The 18,968-nt window shown below is 39.6% G+C and overlaps 1 protein-coding gene across 1 annotated transcript; it reads right to left on the reverse strand.

The window, feature by feature from the left end:
- Positions 1-2,298: 2,298 nt before the first annotated feature.
- On the reverse strand, positions 2,299-15,998 carry LOC311140741 (NLR family CARD domain-containing protein 3-like; the record flags this gene model as incomplete). Its single annotated transcript, XM_084175949.1, has 5 exons — positions 15,771-15,998; positions 15,072-15,188; positions 4,841-4,925; positions 4,483-4,711; positions 2,299-4,097 (listed from the first exon to the last, which is right to left on the reverse strand). The coding sequence occupies exons 1-5, from the start codon at positions 15,986-15,988 to the stop codon at positions 2,299-2,301; spliced, it is 2,448 nt and encodes an 815-aa protein (XP_084032075.1). The 5' UTR covers positions 15,989-15,998.
- Positions 15,999-18,968: the final 2,970 nt, after the last annotated feature.

Consider the following 18,968-nt stretch of genomic DNA (forward strand, 5'->3'; position numbering starts at 1 on the left):
AAACACAACCAAAACAAACTGCAAATGTATTCAACAAGTTTGTAGAATCACAAGCTTGATGTAATCACTGCAGGTAAGGAATATGGGACCAAATACTAAACTTAAGACTACTTTAATACAATATAAGTGAATATGTCCAAATTATTACGACTTCTTCAAATGGGAGAACTAGACACATAAAATGCTTTCATTTCTAAACGGTAAAACAGATATGTATGAAAAACCTAAAATAAAAGGTGACATTCTGTACGGTCGCTTAATATGAAACATTCTATCTCAAATCCAAAATGCTGGAGCATAGCACCACATTTAAAACTGTAAGCTTCACTGTCCAAACACATATGGTGTGGACTATGTGTGCCTGGTAAACACATGTGGATCTGGTGAACAGTTATCACTTGTTGACCAACTACAGGAATACTGACCTCAGAGTCTCCAGTTTACAGTGGGGATTCCCCAGTCCAGCAGAGAGCAGCTTCACTCCTGAATCCTTCAGGTCATTGTTACTCAGATCCAGCTCTCTCAGGTGTGAGGGGTTTGACTTCAGAGCTGAGACCAGAGAAGCACAGCCTTCCTCTGTGACTAGACAGCCTGACAGCCTGCAAAGAGTCAAATCATATTAAAACCACACTGCTATTCTTTGGTGGTGAAAATAGTGGCAGTATATTTTTTCATTCATACCAGTGTCCTGAAACCTGCCATTTATATATTATTATTAGAAAAAATCATAATATTGCTTGTAGATAGAAAAATGTATAGTACAAATATTTGAGTAGACTGACCAGAGCAGTTTAAAAAGCAGTATCAGTCAAAAGACAGACAGTGAGGTATCAGATTTAGATTGACTTTATGTATCTAGTCCCCCATTTGAAGAAGTCAAAAGTATTCTGACCAATTCACTTATAGTGTATTAAAGTAGTCAAAAGTTTAGTATTTGGTTGTGAACTCATTGGTTGCATTTGCAGTTTGTTTTGGTTGTGTTTTGGGTTATGTTTTGTCCAATAGTAACTGAATGGTGGATGATGACTGGAGTAATTTTCTGTCTAAGTGAGTAGATAACATGTTTCTAAACACTACTAAATTAATCATAATGATGCCATGATTAATAAAAATCATGAATGAATCATGAATAATAATGAGTGAGAAAGTTACAGAGGCTACAACAAAACATGCTAACCTCTCACCATTACCAATAACAGAGAGGGTATGATCCTTGTGCCTCTGTAACTTTCTCATTCATCATCATTCACGATTCATTCATGATTATTCATAATCAAGGTAGCATCCACATGAATGTAGAAGAGTTCAGAAACATCTTCTATTCTTACTGACAATACAAGTGAAGTGACTCCAAAATGACAGGACATTATTCACCATTCAGTTTCTATTGGGAAAAACATCATCCAAAACACAACCAAAACAAACTGCAAATGCATTCAACAAGTTTGTAGAATCACAAGCTTGATGTAATCACTGCAGGTAAGGAATATGGGACCAAATACTAAACGTATGACTACTTTAATACAATATAAGTGAATATGTCCAAATTATTACGACATATACAAATGGGAGAAATAGATACATAAAGTGCTTTCATTTCTAAACAGTAACACAGATATGTATGAAAATATCCTCAAATAAAAGGTGACATTCTGTACTGTCGCCTAATATGAAACATTCCATCTCAAATCCAAAATGCTGGAGCATAGCACCAAATGTAAAACTGTAAGCTTCACTGTCCAAACACATATGGTGTGGACTATGTGTGCCTGGTAAACACATGTGGATCTGGTGAACAGTTATCACTTGTTGACCAACTACAGGAATACTGACCTCAGAGTCTCCAGTTTACAGTGGGGATTCCCCAGTCCAGCAGAGAGCAGCTTCACTCCTGAATCCTTCAGGTCATTGTTACTCAGGTCCAGCTCTCTCAGGTGTGAGGGGTTTGACCTCAGAGCTGAGACCAGAGAAGCACAGCCTTTCTCTGTGACTCCACAGCCTGACAGCCTGAAAAAGAGATCATCATGATTTCACAAACACACTGTTAATTTAACACCAGTAGTGTAGAAGGACAATGGCAGATGCATTTGGTTTATTCTCTTAAACAACATACAGATTCATCTTCCGTCTCCTAGAATTGTATGGTCATATTGTTATACTAATGTGAACACCAATGCACTGATTCAGTAAGTTTTTCAATATAATATAATATATTATATACATATTATAATATATATATATTTCTCTAAACTGAATATTTATTCCTGATGATTAGTACTTAAATGTCATTTGATGTACTCACAGAGCAGCTCTGGAGGCTTTGACCACTGGCAGCAGCCTCAGAAGACCTTCCTCTGATCTGGAGTATTTATTCAGGTCAAACACATCCAGCTCCTTTTCTGAAGTCAGCAACAAAAAGACCAGAGCTGACCACTGTGCAGGTGACAGTTTGGCTTCTGAGAGACTTCCTGAGCTCAGGTAGCTTTGGATCTCCTCCACTAGAGAATGGTCATTCAGTTCATTCAGACAGTGGAACAGATTGATGCACCTCTCTGGAGAGGGATTCTCCCTGATCTTCTCCTTGATGTACTTGACTGTTTCTTCATGGCTCTGTGAGCTGCTTCTTGTCTTTGTCAGTAGACCTCGTAAGTGCTTCTGATTGGACTCCAGTGAGAGGCCCAGAAGGAAGCGGAGGAACAGGTCCAGGTTTCCCGTCTCACTTAGTAAGGCTTTATCCACAGCACTCTTGTAGAAGGTAACTTTACGCTTGTGTCTGATCCTCACAGAAAAGTTACTGGACGTTGATTGAGGTTCATCCATTCGATTCTCATTGTTGTTGATGAATGAGAGGAACACATATACAGCAGCCAGAAACTCCTGAATGCTCAGATGCACAAAGCAGTACACCTTGTCCTGGTACAGCCCACATTCCTCTTTAAAGATCTGTGTGCACAATCCTGAGTACACTGAGGCTTCATTGACATCAATGCCAGCCTCTTTCAGGTCTTCTTCATAGAAAATCAGATTGCCATTCATAAGCTGTTGAAAAGCCAGTTTTCCCAGTGACAGAATGATCTCTTCATTCCAGTGTGGACCTGTCTCTTCTTTCCCAAGATACTTTTCATTCTTCTGTTTGGTATGAAACACCACAAGGTGTGAGTACATCTCAGTCAGAGTCTTGGGCATCTCTTCTCTCTTGTCTGTAGTCAACATGTGTTCAAGGACTGTTGCAGAAATCCAACAGAAGACTGGAATGTGGCACATGATGTGGAGGCTCCTTGATGTCTTTATGTGTGAGATGATTCTGCTGGCCAGGTCCTCATCACTGAACCTCTTCTTGAAGTACTCCTCCTTCTGTGGGTCATTGAACCCTCGTACCTCTGTCACCTGGTCAACACACCTTGAAGGGATCTTATTGGCTGCTGCAGGTCGGGTAGTTATCCAGAGGAGAGCAGAGGGAAGCAGATTTCCCTTGATGAGATTTGTCAGCAGAACATCCACTGATGTTGACTCTGTGACGTCACAACAGATCTTGTTCTTCTGGAAGTCTAGGGGCAGTCGGCACTCATCCAGACCATCAAAGATGAACAGAACTTTGTACTTGTCGTAGTTGGAGATTCTTGATTCTTTGGTTTCCATTGAGAAGTGATTGAGAAGTTCAATCAAAGTGTGTTTTTCCTTTTTCATCAAATTCAGCTCCCGAAAAGGGAATGAAAATACAAATTGGACATCCTGATTTGCTTTTCCTTCAGCCCAGTCAAGAATGAACTTCTGCACAGAGACTGTTTTTCCAATGCCAGCGACTCCCTTTGTCAGCACAGTTCTGATGAGTTTGTCTTGTCCAGTTAAGGGTTTGAAGATGTCGTTACATTTGATTGCAGTCTCTGGTCTTGCTTGTTTCCTGGTTGTTGTCTCAATCTGTCTCAGCTCATGTTCATTATTGACCTCTCCTGTTCCACCCTCTGTGATGTAGAGCTCTGTGTAGATCTTATTGAGAAGTGTTGGGTTTCCTTGTTTAGCGATCCCCTCAAATACACATTGAAACTTCTTCTTTAGATTAGATTTGAGTTCACGTTGGCAAATCACAGCAAGCTCATCTGAATGAAGAAATAACACAGAGGATATTAATATTACGTCTGATTTAAAGCCTACAGTATTCTAGGACTGTTATGACATTTTAAATTATAATCATTTTTTCGCTTAACTGACTGTATAAATGTTTTCATAATGCATTACAGACTGGTGTGAGCTCTCTCTCTCTCTCTCTCTCTCTCTCTCTCTCTCTCTCTCTCTCTCTCTCTCTCTCTCTCTCTCTCGAAAAAAATCAACACAACACATCCCTGCTGCTACTTGATGAGGTCACTAGGTGTTGTGTTAAGGCTGCTACAATATCACTAAGTTACACAGCTACTTTAGCTGTACTTTAGCTACAGCTTTTAAATGTTCTAAAACAGCATTCAACATGAGGAAGACAGCTCTTACTTTTCTCCAGTGTGTCAGCAAGCTCCTTCTGGTTCATTTTCCTCAGGACGTGCAGTGTGATCTTCAGAGCCCCGTCTCTGGCACTGCTCTCCTGCTTCTCATCTTCAGCATCCACCACTTCCTTATCCTGCTTCTGACTCTCAAAGCCTTCTGGGAGTTCTGGACTAAGAATCCTCTTGAACATCTTCAGCTCGTTCTTCACAAATGTCATAATATTCTCTTCAAGCAACTGAAATAAATCAAGTAAATCAGTTAAGCAAGAGACTAAATGCTTTCTCATTAACACATGAATGAATGATTGACAGATCAACTTTACTTGAGGTAAACAAAAACAAATGTACATAACAGGACCACATACACTGAATATGGAGGCCAGGTCTGTTTGATGACTCTGGGAAGACTGACCACTGAAAATCTCTGACTCTGATCTCTCCTGTTGGTTTCTGTGGACAAAACATCAGATTACATCTCCTCATCCAGGGAGTACACACACACACATACACACACACACACACACACACACACAGGGAGGGAATGTTGTGTTAGTTTAATATTGTTTCAGGACTATGGAAATGGAAAAAATGATTAGCCTATGGATTATGAAAACAACAATATTAAATGGGAAAATGGGAGAGGAGAAATGACTAGAGACAGTGTTGTTTAACTCACTGACCATGACCCATTAGTTCTTCTTACCTTTGTTCAGTAGAAAAGGCTCCCTCTCTAAACATTATAGGAGGTTTCATAGACCGGTCACTCTTCATGGACACACAGCTGGGTACAGGGGAGGCTGGTCTCTCCTGCTTGATTGGGCTTCAACACAACAGAGACAAACATTACGTCTCTCATCTACTCTGAGCTCAGATGGGGAAACATAACAAGAGTTTCATTCCAAAACGCTATATATCCATTTTCAGAAATGTTCGTAAATTAGCTTCTATTGTTAAAGAAATGATCAAATAAATGGTTGTGTTTTTTCACTAGCTAATCATGGCATGGTGTTGTTCAATGACGTTGTTTAAAATCTATCACTTAATGGCTTCATTTCAGAGACAAATGTTTTTTTTGCAAATTGCTATATATATGCCTCACTCTCAGAGAAATAAGTAGTACTGCTAGGTTTTACACAGTAATAATATAACTGCCTCACTCTCAGAGAAATAAGTAGTACTGCTAGGTTTTACACAGTAATAAAATATATCTGCCTCACTCTCAGAGAAATACGTAGTACTGCTAGGTTTTACACAGTCAAATGTGACGACCGGCTCGATTCGATCTCATGTAGCAAAATTTGAAATTGTGTTTTTTACATTGGATAAAAGTAGAGACTCAGCTAGAAAAAGGTATATCATACACTACAGTTGAGGAACAATGGGAAAGTTATTCTGCTTTGAAAGATGATAAACTTGTAACCTCAATTTTGAGAAAATGGTCTTTGAATGTTTTGGTTCACCTACTGGAGAGCTCTTCTTTATCTACAGTGGTGTTACTTTGGCAGATAATGTCACCCATCTAAATAAATAGCATATATATATATATATAGTTAACTAAATGTATGATGTTTTTGGTTTATGTCAGTTTCATTGTTTGTTATGCTATAAATAGTTATGTTATGGTTGTAAGTGGTAAAATGAACTAGAAAATGTCATATTTTGAAATTCTGAGTAATTACTACTTTAGTAAGGATATACTTTATTCAGTACTACTGCAGTTACAAAATAATTCCAATAGATGGAAGCATAAGACCACAACTGACATTTCAGAAGGTTAGTTTAGTTTTCTCCCTGGATACACCACCACTCCCCCTCACAGGAAAACTCCTGCACACGCTTTTTACTGTCCCTTTCCACACTGCTATTGCAAGAGGAACGACTGAAAAAGCATTTAACAGATTACTGTGAAATAATATAATGATGATTCATGTTTATTATTACGAGTTTTATGCTCATGTTTTGAAATTATACTTGATTACTATTACGATTATCAATAAGCCTGAACATTAATTTAGTCACCTCTGGTTGAGGAAAACGTATTTTCCTGGTACATTCATTGTCAGATTCATCAACCAGCAGCGAGCACTCGGCCTTCTAGCACAAGCGAGGGGCATGTTGAGGTACATTTGCTAACTGGGAGGGTTGCATGATGTAATTTATTGGCAGGCTGGAAGACACACTCTTGTCTTATCTATTTCGAGGTTGTTTAATCGCAATATTAGATATTTAAAAATGCATGTATACTAGGGTTGAGGTTGGAGCATCTGACTAGTGATTATTTACCAGGGGTTCAACACCTGCTATAGTCACTATTTAATTGCTCTTCCAAAAGCATCACAGGCCTAATACGAGATATATAGCTAACTAAAGTAATGAGTGACCATTTTAGAAAATAATGGGACATATATATTTTGGTTGCGTGCTATTTTATGTCATATTGCTGCTTGTAGCCTATAACTGATGCTTCGTGGTCTTATGCTGCCATCTATTGGAAATATTTAGCAATTAAAAGTTATTAATTCACTTACAGACATTGGTGAGGCAGCTTAGAAATAAAGTCTATTAGATCAGTCTCAAACCTGCCCCATGCCAATTGCTGGACTTTCACACAAAGGTTACTAGGTCACCCAATTCAAACCACATTTGAAAAATAAAACAAATGTGTCTTATTTATCAAGTGTTCTGTCTTGCTATTATACATATAATAAAATAACAACAACATAATCAAAACGCTATTTAATACTATAATTGTATTTACTAAGATAATATTATTACTAAAATAGTTTCTAAAAGTGTTCTAGGCTACCCTACCCTAGAATTAGGGGTTACGGCTAAAATAGGTTATAAGTAGGGTAAGAGTTTCTGTATAGCACTTTGTGACATCTGCTGGTGTAAAAAGGGCTTTATAAATACATTTGATTGATTGTTAGGTTTAGGGTTTTTATGGCAAAAAACAGTATGGGTTTATGGCACTCTTGCGCCTCCCTTTGGCCATCTGTGGGTACTACATAACTCATTCATGACATTTTTTACATTTACATTTTACATATTTAGCAGACGCTCTTATCCAGAGCGACTTACAGTTAGTGAGTGCATACATTTTCATACTGGCCCCCCGTGGGAAACGAACCCACAACCCTGGCGTTGCAAGCGCCATGCTGTACCAACTGAGCTATATGACACTTGCTAGGCTCATAATCTGAGGTAGCAACTGCGTCAGATCTACAAATCTATTAGCTAGACCACCCGATTAGACAACAATCACCCCATTATACCCATTTGGTTTGCAACTCAGTGAACAGCAGCCACTTAGAAACAACAAGTTGTCCAAAAAATGCTTATTTCTTAATAAAAAATAATATTCTGGCTGTTTAAATCGGTCACATCTTGAAAAAGAGGACAGGGAGATGCGTTTTGTTTAGATTGTACACTTTTTTCTTAAAACAAATATGTTTAACCATGACCAGAAAATGTTTAATGTTTGATGGCTTTGCGCCAGACAACACCTCTTAGACTGTGGCTCACCACAACATGTACTCAGGTTAACATTGAGCGCGCTCACCAAGTAACCATAACCTTGTTACCTGAGGTAAACCTACAGGGTTAGTGCTCACCAAGTAGCCGTAACCTTGTTAATAATAAGTTACCTGAGGTAAACCTACAGGGTTAGTGCTCACCAAGTAGCCGTAACCTTGTTAATAATAAGTTACCTGAGGTAAACCTACAGGGTTAGCGCTCACCAAGTAGCAGTAACCTTGGTAATAATAAGTTACCTGAGGTAAACCTACAGGGTTAGCGCTCACCAAGTAGCAGTAACCTTGGTAATAATAAGTTACCTGAGGTAAACCTACAGGGTTAGCGCTCACCAAGTAGCCGTAACCTTATTAATAATAAGTTACCTGAGGTAAACCTACAGGGTTAGCGCTCACCAAGTAGCAGTAACCTTGTTAATAATAAGTTACCTGAGGTAAACCTACAGGGTTAACGCAGGCAGGTCTCATTGATAACAATAGTGAAGCTGGCATTGTGACGCAGAACAATGGGCTGGGAATAGAACGATCTGAAGGCGAGTCGGTGTCACGGAGCTCAATAGAACTAATAGGAGCTGGCAGGGTGAAAAATGCCCTAAAATAAGGCCTGTTTTTTCGCGATTACTTCATAACCAGGGACAGAAGGTAATATTATGAAACTGGGCTCCATGGCGGATGCAATGAACTAATTTTATCCGAAATAAACGTTGTAAAAAATGTAACTTGGGGCGCCCCGAAAATAATATTCAAAAAGTTCAGTCCTTGGACACAGAGGGGTTAAACACTAAAGTTACCGTCCATCTAGTGAAGAGAGGAGAACCGGACAGAGGGAGCGTAGGCCAACATCTGTCAACGAGAGAGGGATAAGCCCTCCACGGTACTTAACAGGTGGAAGAAACAACCAGGGAGCTCCATCGGTCCACAAGAAATGCAGGCAGCCGGTGATGATGTAGTGGTAGCTAGGATAACTAGGATGCTGCTGGTAGAGTAGCTAGCTTAGCTAGCTGTACCGACTAGCTTGGCTAACTAGCAGGTCGTTCGTCTGTCCCTCGAGGATGATGACGAATCCGGTGAACCACAAGATGAAACAAGAATAGCGAGTGAAAAGGATCTGGCTACACTCATACTGTCCCTGACCGTAAACCAAAAAGCAAATTGAACAATAAACGTCGGTGTCTCAACACTGTATCGAACTCCGTCGTTGTTCCCCAAGATCACCTCACCTCTGCTCCTAACTGGACAATATGCTTGGCGCCAAACCGTACGTGGACGCGGGCAGTTCCAGAACGCGGACATGAGCAGTGCCACACAATAAACTAAACCCAGTCTTTACAGTGGCTTGCATTTTTTTTATTATGTAAAACAAACATTCTACGTTTTTTTTATAACAATATTTTGAGATCTGGGCCCATATCCACAAAGTGTCTCAGAGTAGAAAATTGGTCGTTTAAGTGCTGAGAATAAAGACTTCTACTCTTATGGGTATAAATTAAAGCTATGCATGAAGCCTCTAGTCCCACCTAGTCGGCAGATATTTAGGACACCTCATGAGCTGTCCTAACCAGTTAAGAGTTAACAGAAGGTGTCTTGATAATACTATAGAATAATGCAGTGAGTCAGTGGTTCCTGCGCCACATGTAATTGCTTTGGAGTAGATCATATATTTCTATATGATCAATCCATAAATAATATAGATATGTCTTGTGCTTTTGGCAATGATTTATGTATAATAATTATGTATAAGTGATACCATGTATGTCTGCATAGCATGTCTAGTGTGTGTCTAGTGTGTGTGGTTCCATATATTAAGGAAGTGATAGAAGCCTTTTTGGTTCTATGTTCTATATGGTTTGGCAGATTAACTCATGCTTATTTCTGAAGATTAACTCAGGTTTTCGCCCAGCGGCTAAGGAGTTGGAGCAGTGGCAGGAGTTGGACCTATGGCAGAAAGGTGGCTGGTTCGAATCCCGGGCCGGGCGCTGGAAAAAACGGGCGGGCTTGATCTGACCACTGGAGGGCTGCTGGGTTCACATCCTCAAAACAATCACCTTTCGTTGATCAGAACTCTAGAGGTTGTTCTTCACTGAACCCAAAAATGTATATAACTTTTAGTGGTTCCATATATTAAGGAAGTGATAGAATTATTTTTGGTTCTATAAGGAACCTTATTTTCTAAGTGTATAATAAACACGTTTTTCTTTTGATTATTTAATTACCTACATCATGTTTTTTCAAGTTATCCCTTTGGAGCCAACATCACGTTGTTAAAAAATAATCCTAAATTGGCCATGGCTATAAATTGGGCAATTGAAGGCATCTAGGGCGCAATATGTGTTCGATGAAAATGAACATTGTATGCAACGTTGTAGGCAACATTATTGGCAAGGGACCCTGATGCTTACGATGCCAAAGCTATTTAGAGTTGTTAAATGGGTGTGAAGAGTGTGTTGGTATAATGGTAATATTGTCAAAAGTCCACTTGTAACAAACATCAGAATTGGTTAAAGAAATATGCATTCCGTTATATTAGGCAATAATGAAGAGTAGGCAAAGTGGTCGTGTCGTGAAAATTCTATCAAATGTCTTCCATTGCAACGAGTCCAGTCAGGGTGCTGCAGAACCCCTGCAGTACCTCCACTGACCCCGGATTGAGAACTCCTGATTTAGCAGATACTCTAATCCAGAGTGATTTACAGTAAATTCATTTATCTTAAAATAGCTATTTATTTTGTAAATAAAATTAATAAATTCTTCATGAAATTGTCATCTCACCTTTTAGCTTTGGTGTCATATTCCCCAGAGAGACGCATTTTAGAGGCAGGGCCCACCTCCTCTCTCTCCCCAGAGAGACTCATTTTAGAGGCAGGGCCCCCCTCCTCTCTCTCCCCAGAGAGACTCATTTTACATTAACATTTACATTTTAGTCATTTAGCAGACGCTCTTATCCAGAGCGACTTACAGGAGCAATTAGGGTTAAGTGCCTTGCTCAAGGGCACATTTACGTCATTTAGCAGACGCTCTAGTCCAGAGCGACTCACAAATTGATGCATTCACCCTATAGCCAGTGGGATAACCACTTTACAAATTTTTTTTTTGGGGGGGGGGGGGGGGGGGGTAGAAGGATTACTTTATCCTATCCCAGGTATTCCTTAAAGAGGTGGGGTTTCAAATGTCTCCGGAAGGTGGTGAGCGACTCCGCTGTGTGTGTGGGGGGGGGGGGGGGGGGTAGAAGGATTAGATTTTAGAGGCAGGGCCCCCCTCCTCTCTCTCCCCAGAGAGACTCATTTTAGAGGCAGGGCCCCCCTCCTCTCTCTCTCCAGAGAGACTCATTTTAGAGGCAGGGACCCCCTCCTCTCTCTCCCCAGAGAGACTCATTTTAGAGGCAGGGCCCCCCTCCTCTCTCTCTCCAGAGAGACTCATTTTAGAGGCAGGGACCCCCTCCTCTCTCTCCCCAGAGAGACTCATTTTAGACCACTGACCCCTAAACAGAGATCCAGCATGTTGGTTGTGGTTACCACAGTGACAACTCATTCTAGAATGTCCATTGTTCTCTTTTACTCATGATCTCTTAGAAATAAAACATTTACTAACAGACATATCCAAACAGTCGGGTGATTTAATTTAATCACATGAAAATTTTTACGTTCCTCAACAAGAAATAAAACATTGTCTCTCAAACAGAAGAAGGAACTAACAAAGAGTCACTAACAACAACCAAAACGAAACAGGTGGTTCTAGGAGGGTTTCTGAAAGACACTCATGCGGGTGTCCACTAGTGGTGGGAAACAGAGGCTTTCTGAACGCTTTGGGGCTTTCACCAAATTGTGCCGAAAATGCCATTGATAGATTTGAGTGCTAATAAACAACATTCAGTTAGAATGTGGGGTTCGCTTTTTGCCTCCAGGTTCACTATGTTTTGAAAAACGATGCATATGTGACATTCAACGTGGCACCGTCATAGGATGCCACCTTTCCAACAAGTCAGTTCGTCAAATTCCTGCCCTGCTAGAGCTGCATGTTTGTTGATTTATGTAATGGCATATATTTTAATGCTTTATGTAATGTATTTTATCTATTGAAATATAATTTTGATATAGTTTAAAATTTAGTTTCATGGTCATTTATTATGTTTTCCAGAATCTCCAACCAAACTCTGAGATCAGTCTCTCCAGTACCCAGTCATCTGTCCATGAAGAGTGACTTCTCTATGGATCATCCTTTCCATTTTAGTGATAAATCAGGGACCTTTGACCCCAGGTAAGTTACTGGTCAGAATTGATGATATTACTATTGAAGAGGAGAATATTCTAGATCTGAAACCAGATGTATTTTGTGTATCTGAGTATATACTGTAAAGCATCTGCTTATAATTTGTTGTTTATGTCATATATTTTAATACACTGAGTGTACAACATTTTCCACAACATTTCCAACGGAGACCATCAGGTTGGTAAGTCATCATACTGTAGCTCAAACCTACTGTGATGACGACCTAACTTTATAATAGTTCGTAGCCTACCTAGCAGAATCTGCCCGTCTTTCTTTCAAAATCAACACATTTATCCGTCTTCTAATGCAGTGGTGTAAAGCACTTAAGTAAAAATAATGTGTACCCGTAGTATGCGCTCCAGCAGGTATATCTCACTGGTCATCCCCAAAGCCAACACCTCCTTTGGCCGCCATTCCTTCCAGTTCTCTGCTGCTAATGACTGGAACGAACTGCAAAAATCTCTGAAGCTGGAGACTCTTATCTCCCTCACTAACTTTAAGCATCAGTTGTCAGAGCAGCTTACCGATCACTGCACCTGTACACAGCCCATCTGAAATTAGCCCACCCAACTACCTCATCCCCATATTGTTATTTATTTTGCTAATTTGCACCCCAGTATCTCTATTTGCACATCATCTTCTGCACATCTATCACTCCAGTGTTAATACTATTGTAATTATTCTGCACTATGGCCTATTTATTGCCTTACCTCCATAACTTACTACATTTGCACACACTGTATATATATTTTCTATTGTGTTATTGACTGTATGTTTTGTTTTACCCCATGTGTAACTCTGTGTTGTTGTTTTTATCGCTCTGCTTTGCTTTATCTTGGCCAGGTCGCAGTTGTAAATGAGAACTTGTTCTCAACTGGTTAAGCTGGTTAAAATAAAGGTGAAATAAAATACAATACAAATTTTGCAGGGGTACCAGGTCGTTGAGGTAATATGTACATGTAGGTAGGGGTGAAAGTAACTAGGCAATCAGGATAGAGATTACATCTCCTCATCCAGGGAGTGCACACACACACACACACACACACACACACACACACACACTCACACACTCACACACACTCACACACAGCGAATGTTTTAGGACTATGAAAATGGAAAAAAGGATTAGCCTATGGATTATGAAAACAACAAAAATAAATGGTAAAATGGGAGAGGAGAAATGACTAGAGACAGTGTTGTTTAACTCACTGACCATGACCCATGAGTTCTTCTTACCTTTGTTCACTAGAAAAGTCTCCCTCTCTAAAGTTTAGAGGTTGTTCCATAGACAGGTCACTCTTCATGGACACACAGCTGGGTACAGGGGAGGCTGGTCTCTCCTGCTTGATTGGGCTTCAACATAACAGAGACAAACATTATGTCTCTCATCTACTCTGAACTCAGATGGGGAAACATGAGAAGAGTTTCATTCCAAAACGCTATATATCCATTTTCAGAAATGTTCGTAAATTAGATTTTATTGTTTAAATAAATTATTAAACCACTACAAGGCTTTATAATGGCTTCTAAAGTGGGTAATTTCCTCTTAAAGTTTCGGACTTGATTTTCCCTGATGAAAAATGGATCAGCCCTTACAAAAAATGCCCCTTAATTATAATCCACATAAAAATTCACATTTGCTGTTGCTGCAGGATTATTTTCCTGCTGTGAGAAACTGGGTCAAATTAAGATATGGCATCTGTAAGAGCGTTCATCTTAAAATAGCTAGGTGAGACGACCACATATCACAGTCAAATATACAGGATACGAACATTACATTCCAGCTAAACAATGGAAAAAATGTTTGGAAAAAATCTCATTTTCATACACATCTAAAATCTACAATAGTTATATTGAAGGTACCCATTAGTAATCATTTCTGATGAAAAAACACAATTTTTTTTTGTTGTTGTTGCATATAGCGTTTTGGAATATAAATTCTTAAACAATATTGTCAGCTCACCTCTTAGTTTTGGTGTCATGTCCCTCAGAGAGACTCATTTTAGAGGCAGGGACCCCCTCCTCTCTATCCCCAGAGAGACTCATTTTAGACCACTGACCCCTAAACAGAGATGCAGCATGTTGGTTGTGGTGAACACAGTGACAACTCATTCTAGAATGTCCATTGTTCTCTTTTATTCATGATCTCTTAGAAATAAAACATTAACTAACAGACACATCCAAACAGTCAGGTTATTTAATGCAATTACTTTTTCGAGCCCAATGACTCCTCAAAACCCACCCACAAGGCCTGAAAACTAGGCCAAAACATAGCCCCTGATAGGCCTACATCTTATTTCAGACAGCCTCCAGTAGCCTGGGCAACATGTAGGCAAGATGTAAGCTGAATGATTTAGCAGCTTGCTTAGTTGAAATTGACAGACTAATTTATTTAACATGAATAGCAAGACGATTTTGAGGTAAGAAGCACTTCTGTTGCCCAGTATCCTGCTGGAATAGGCTACTGAGGATGGGGTCGTAATTTCAACCAATGAATCAAATATTAATTATATGGATATGAACTGAATAGGTCCATGCTTGTCAACAACAGCCAGGTTATTTTTTTACCTGTAGCCTAATTTCTCTCTCTCTCTCTCTCTCTCTCTCTCTCTCTCTCTCTCTCTCTCTCTCTCTCTCTCTCTCTCTCTCCTCTCCTCTCCCCTCTCGTCCCCTCCCCCCCGTAGGTTTAGCCTACGGATTATGAAAAAAACAAAAATAAATGGTAAAATGGGAGAGGAGAAATGACTAGAGACAGCGTTGTTTAACTCACTGACCATGACCCATGAGTTCTTGTTACCTTTGTTCAGTAGAAAAGTCTCCCTCTCTAAAGTTTAGAGGTGGAGCCATAGACCGGTCACTCTTCATGGACACACAGCTGGGTACAGGGGAGGCTGGTCTCTCCTGCTTGATTGGGCTTCAACACAACAGAGACAAACATTACATCTCTCATCTACTCTGAGCTTAGATGGGGAAACAAGAGTTTCATTCAAAAACGCTATATATCCATTTTCAGAATTGTTGGTAAATTTGCTTTTAATGTTTAAAGAAATTATTAAAGCACTACAATGCTTTATAAAGGTGTCTAAAGTGTGTAATTTCCACTTACAAATGTCAGACTTGATTTTCCCTGATGAAAAATGTATGAACCCCTACAGAAAATATCCCTTAATTATAATCCACCTAAAAATTCACATTTGCTATTGCTGCAGGATTATGTTCCTGCTGTGAGAAACTGGGTCAAATTAAGATATGGCATCTGTAAATGCATTCATCTTAAGGTAGCTAGGTGAGACAACCACGTATCACAGTCAAATATACAGGATACGAACATTACATTCCAGCTAAACAATGGTTTTAAATCACATCTCAATTCTACAATAGTTATATTGAAGGTACCCATTAGTAATCATTTCTGATGAAAAAACACAAATGTGATTTTCTTTTCTCCTATATAGCGTTTTGGAATATAAATTCTTAAACAAAATTGTCAGCTCACCTCTTAGTTTTGGTGTCATGTTCCCCAAAGAGACTCATTTTAGAGGCAGGGACCCCCGCCTCTCTCTCCCCAGAGAGACTCATTTTAGAGGCAGAGCCCCCCTCCTCTCCCTCCCCAGAGAGACTCATTTTAGAGGCAGGGCCCCCTTCCTCTCCATCCCCAGAGAGACTCATTTTAGAGGCAGGGCCCCCCTCCTCTCTCTCCCCAGAGAGACTCATTTTAGAGCACTGACCCCTAAACAGAGATGCAGCATGTTAGTTGTGGTTAACACAGTGACAACTAATTATTGAATGTCAATTGTTCTCTTTTATTCATTATCTCTAAGAAAAAAAACATTAACTAACAGACACATCCAAACAGTCAGGTGATTTAATGCAATTACATTTTCTAGCCCAATGACTACGCAAAACCCGCCCACAAGGCCTGAAAACTAGGCCAAAACATAGCCCCTGATAGGCCTACATCTTATTTCAGACAGCCTCCAGTAGCCTGGGCAACATGTAGGCAAGATGTAAGCTGAATGATTTAGCAGCTTGCTTAGTTCAAATTGACAGACTAATTTATTTAAGATGAATAGCAAGACGATGTTGAGGTAGGAAGTGCTTCTGTTGCCCAGTAGCCTGCTGGAATAGTCTACTGAGGATGGGGTCGTAATTTCAATCAATGAATCAAATATTAATAATATGGATATGAACTGAATAGGTCCATGCTTGTCAACAACAGCCAGGTTATTTCTTTACCTGTAGCCTAATCTGGCTGACTGCTACCTTCAATCTAATGCATTCTAACATCTGATCAGCAATTGAGATAGAACTGTGACCATGGTGACACTTGATAACTTCCAATTGAATTAACTAAACACGGCCATTAATAATTACATAATAACACAAGGCTACAATAATAAACTGAAGTTAAAGGCTATTTATTACATCTGTTTTCCTGCTCCAGGTTGGCTACACAAGTGGCACAAAATGATTTGCAATGACTCCAGTCATTTCAACATATTTATAGTATAAAACGGTAGACTACAGTAGCCTACATAGGCATACAAATGAATAGGCTACTTGATGGTCAACAGATCTATCATTCTCCACATTTAATGTCAGTTTCATTGTGGAGTTTTTCTAATAACAGATGCACATGAGGAAGTTCAATAACTTTCATTTCAAATTTCCACTCGAGAGACCCAACAACTGAGCATGTGTAAAAACCTTCGCATGATATGGTTTTCCATAAGCAAAGTCGACATTAGATTTCAGTTTAAACCACCTCCGACAGAATGTATCTAACGTGCTCTAGAGCGCCTAAAGTAGTTTTCCTGTGATTTGTCACCTTATTTCTTGATGTGCATCAGTTCTATAGCGTTAATATGTTTTATGGAAAAAGGGTTATAAAATAGGTGTCTCCTTAATGACAATCTAAATAACATGTAGGCCTACTGATTAGTTTCCACTTTGAAAACTGCTGTCTGTCAGCAACTCAGCTCAAGTGGCAGTTCTACTAACTAGTAATATCGCATTCCAGGTATTCACTCACATACTCTGTCCTTTAAAACAGATTATTGTTCAGAAATACTTAGAAATACTCACTTTATTTTTTTGTTCTTTCCATATAGTGTTTTCTGCTCTGTCGTCTCAAAATGGATCCTGTACAAAAGAACACATTTACTTTCTGTTTCACTCAGCAGTCTCCACACACTGATAATAAAGTGTTTTATTGGTATCTTCCACTAGAAGGCAGTAAAAACCTGCTGTAACTTGACTTTACAATAGTAAGTGTTCGGTTTCTTGGTCCTGGTGACTCCTGGGAAGTGTCCCAGAGGAGGAGTGCTGATCTAGGATCAGGTCCCCCTGTCCATGTAATCTTATTCATTATGATTGTTTTGTCTCATGTCTCTTTATATTCATATACCCTGGGGACCATGTAGCTGGATTGAAATCACCTTGTTTCATAACCTTCTTTGTTGCTCAGTGGTACTTCAATTGGCCGGACCATGCCCAATTCTTTCACACAGTAATGCACCAGCATCCACGCAGAGCTTATGCATCTAATGCATTCCTCAAATACTGCAGAGTTGTTGAGCATGTCCCTGAGATCGTCATGTTCAACCACGTTTATTTGCTTTTTTGTAAGATGAAACCTGAGGGGATCGCTGTAGTGTGTCATAAATGCATCATAAATGGTTCTGAGGTCCTCAACAATGCTATTCTATACCGTAGCTGGGATACAGTGTTCTTCGCTGATGTTCTAAATAAAAATACATATTGTTTTTGAGACCTTCAATTAGCTGCTCAGTGTTGATCTCTGTGGCTTGAACATATTCAGCCTCTGGCAGACTCTCTACATCGCTCATGACATCTTCAATGGGATCAGTCCCCGTCTCAAATTCATCATGAGGGCAATTCTCATCTAAGTTGGCGCTTAAAAGCTCTGTGGTTTTGGTAGATGTGTGACCGATAGGCGCTAAAACATCTATTTGCTTTCCCACACCCATTAATTCCACAGGTAATTAGAAAATGTGGTTCATGCTGGTGATAGAGGCCAATATGTGTGAGTCGTCTGGACACAAAGACAGTATGCTCGTTGCAAAGTGGACAATTGAAGAGAGTTGGCATTCTTCAGAAAGATTGTGAACCTTGGAATGATGGGATGGAATCATGGAGATCATTGGTACTCAGCCACTTGGAGACATCATCACGGGACCAGTCTTCCACAGCCACACTCAAATTAAAGTTGACACATAGCGCAAAAGTGAAATGTATTAGTGATGAGGCTAAAACTAAACCTATTCCACTCTTTCCAGACAACCACCTTTCCTCCTAATTTGTATTTATGGTTGTTCCATAAAGAAGCAGAGCTTGTCAGGAAAGGTGAAGATGTCTGTCTCTTATTTATCTGACGCCATATTTCTTAGTATGGGACATTATGGGATTCTGCAGTCCCACATTTAAGTGTTGACTCAGATAATATGATGCTCCAAATGGGGCATTAAGTTCTTCTTCCATGTCAACCCAAATTGGCCTATTAGAGTTCTCAATAAAGAGCCTATTTGGGCAGTTATAAAGGCTTATTGCTATAATTACATGTTAGGGAGCTTTAATCCTCCCTTCTTAGTCTTTACCTGTAATCTAGCTTGGTTCATCCTGGCCCTTTTAATAGTCCAAATGAATCATTTTGTCTATGGTGTTAAAGGTGTAG

This window comes from Coregonus lavaretus, assembly GCF_964263955.1.
Source record: "Coregonus lavaretus genome assembly, chromosome: 2".
NCBI lineage: Eukaryota > Metazoa > Chordata > Actinopteri > Salmoniformes > Salmonidae > Coregonus > Coregonus lavaretus.